Below are 1,779 nucleotides of genomic sequence, written 5' to 3' on the forward strand. Positions count from 1 at the left end.
CACACACACACACACACACACACACACACACACACACACACACACACACACACACACACACACACACACACACAAAAAAAAAAAAACAATGGCTGTGAACTGTTCTGGCAGACACAAGGTGACTAACACATACCAGTCATGTTCATTTTGACATCATTCGTAATATATAGCTGCATTTAGAGGACACAGGCCTGAGTCATCCTGTTGGCTAAGAAAAGCTGACACACAGTATTTAAATGTCTTTGTTGGTGCCTATTGTATAGCTAAATAAATATCTTATGTTGTATATGATTTTCTGTGTGGAGAATAAAGCTGTATTTTTTTTTATTTCAGGATGCAGGACGGGAGTTGGAATCAACCGCTCCCCATTTCTGTGCTGCTCAAGGAGCCTGGAGCAGGTGGGACTCTAGAGGGAGATGGGAGGCTTTTTTCTGAGGCCTCTTCTGATGGAGAACACWACCTCGACTCAGCGACAGAGCTGGATTCTGGAGATGGAGACTTTGCAGACCTTACTGCCTTCCTGACTGCTGAGGAGATTAACCATAGCCTTGACCTGGCCCGGGAGGCCTTTAGTGAGTCGTGTGACTCTGAAGAAGCAGACTCCTCTAGTCTTATAAAACCGGAGCGGGCTCTTCAACCTGTCTCATCCCCTTCTGTGACCCCTCAAAMTAATGAAAACCTCAACACAACCCCGCAGCTCCAGACCAAAGCCCTGTGTCCAGATGATAATGTARCAGTTTCAGTTTCCTCCTCTCTCAGTAAACCTGTACAGATGTCAAATGAAGCTCAGGGTTCTGGTGAGAAGGTCATCCGCCACAAACCCATCCAACCAGTGTATAAGCAGGATAAACCCAGACTAGTTCACCAAGGCCTGGAGCTGAATGAACGAGCTGCTTCGGTCACAGAGTTTTGCAGCCGGGCTGCCACTTTCATCGAGGAGCTGTCCTCCATTTTCAAAGGTCCTGCTCATTTAGAGCAGCAGCTGGAGGAGGAGTCTTCCTCTCCTGACAGTGGGTATCTGTCTCCAAGAAACCAGCAGGCGGTCCTTCAAGGCTCAGCCTGTGCTCGTGCCTTACCCTCTGGCCAAGAGGAAGATGCACAGCTCAGCCAGCAAGAAGCAGGCCCTCACCCAGGAAGGCAGGGAGCTCAAACCGAGAGGCACCAACTTTCTGGGGTTCCAGCAGCATTAGGKCCCCTGTCTCCTCCTCAGTTCCTCCAGAAGCTGAAGAGTCAGGAAGTGGCAGAAGGAAGTCCCATTCGTCTGGAATGCAGAGTCAGAGGAAACCCACTGCCTCTCGTCAGGTAGGGTTCCTTYGTTTGGCTTTCACTCAACATTGAACTGATGTTTGACACAATGATGATGCAATGTTTTATGATTATATTCTGAAAAGAAGTCCACAGATCTTTTAACGTTAAACATGTTCCAGTTTGATATTTCTCTATATATTCATTTTTTTCTTTGTAAGAAGCTCAGACAGAAATTCCGCCAAACTTTTCTAAAATGTATGAGGTTGTTTCTCTGCTTGTTATAAATTATAAAAGTATTTGTGAAAACTCAAGTCTTTTGCAGATTACTATTTTAGCAGCTGATTTGAATAGCATCAGTTTCAGTGGTGGGCACAGTTCCCCTAAATCACTAATAGGGGAACTAATTTCCTGATTAGTGCTTTCTTTGTCAACAAAGAGCTTGATTCGCTCCCACTCTCATCACCCGTGTTGGACCCGGCCCCGGAGCTCAATGGAACTGAGAAGAGATGATAACATCATGTCACTCTGGAC

The 1,779-nt window shown here is 46.2% G+C and overlaps 1 protein-coding gene across 5 annotated transcripts in view; it reads left to right on the top strand.

Moving 5' to 3' along the window:
• The window catches only part of palld (palladin, cytoskeletal associated protein), a 126,827-nt gene that overhangs the window by 4,838 nt on the left and 120,210 nt on the right, over positions 1-1,779 (top strand). For all 5 annotated transcript variants that reach the window (XM_014020534.1, XM_014020533.1, XM_014020530.1 and 2 more), the window contains exon 2: positions 334-1,302. In XM_014020534.1, the coding sequence (XP_013875988.1) occupies positions 335-1,302 (968 nt within the window). In that variant the 5' untranslated portion in view covers position 334. The remainder of the gene's footprint in view (positions 1-333; positions 1,303-1,779) is intronic.

Source organism: Austrofundulus limnaeus, unplaced genomic scaffold (genome assembly GCF_001266775.1).
Source record: "Austrofundulus limnaeus strain Quisiro unplaced genomic scaffold, Austrofundulus_limnaeus-1.0 Scaffold256, whole genome shotgun sequence".
Classification (NCBI taxonomy): Eukaryota; Metazoa; Chordata; class Actinopteri; order Cyprinodontiformes; family Rivulidae; genus Austrofundulus; species Austrofundulus limnaeus.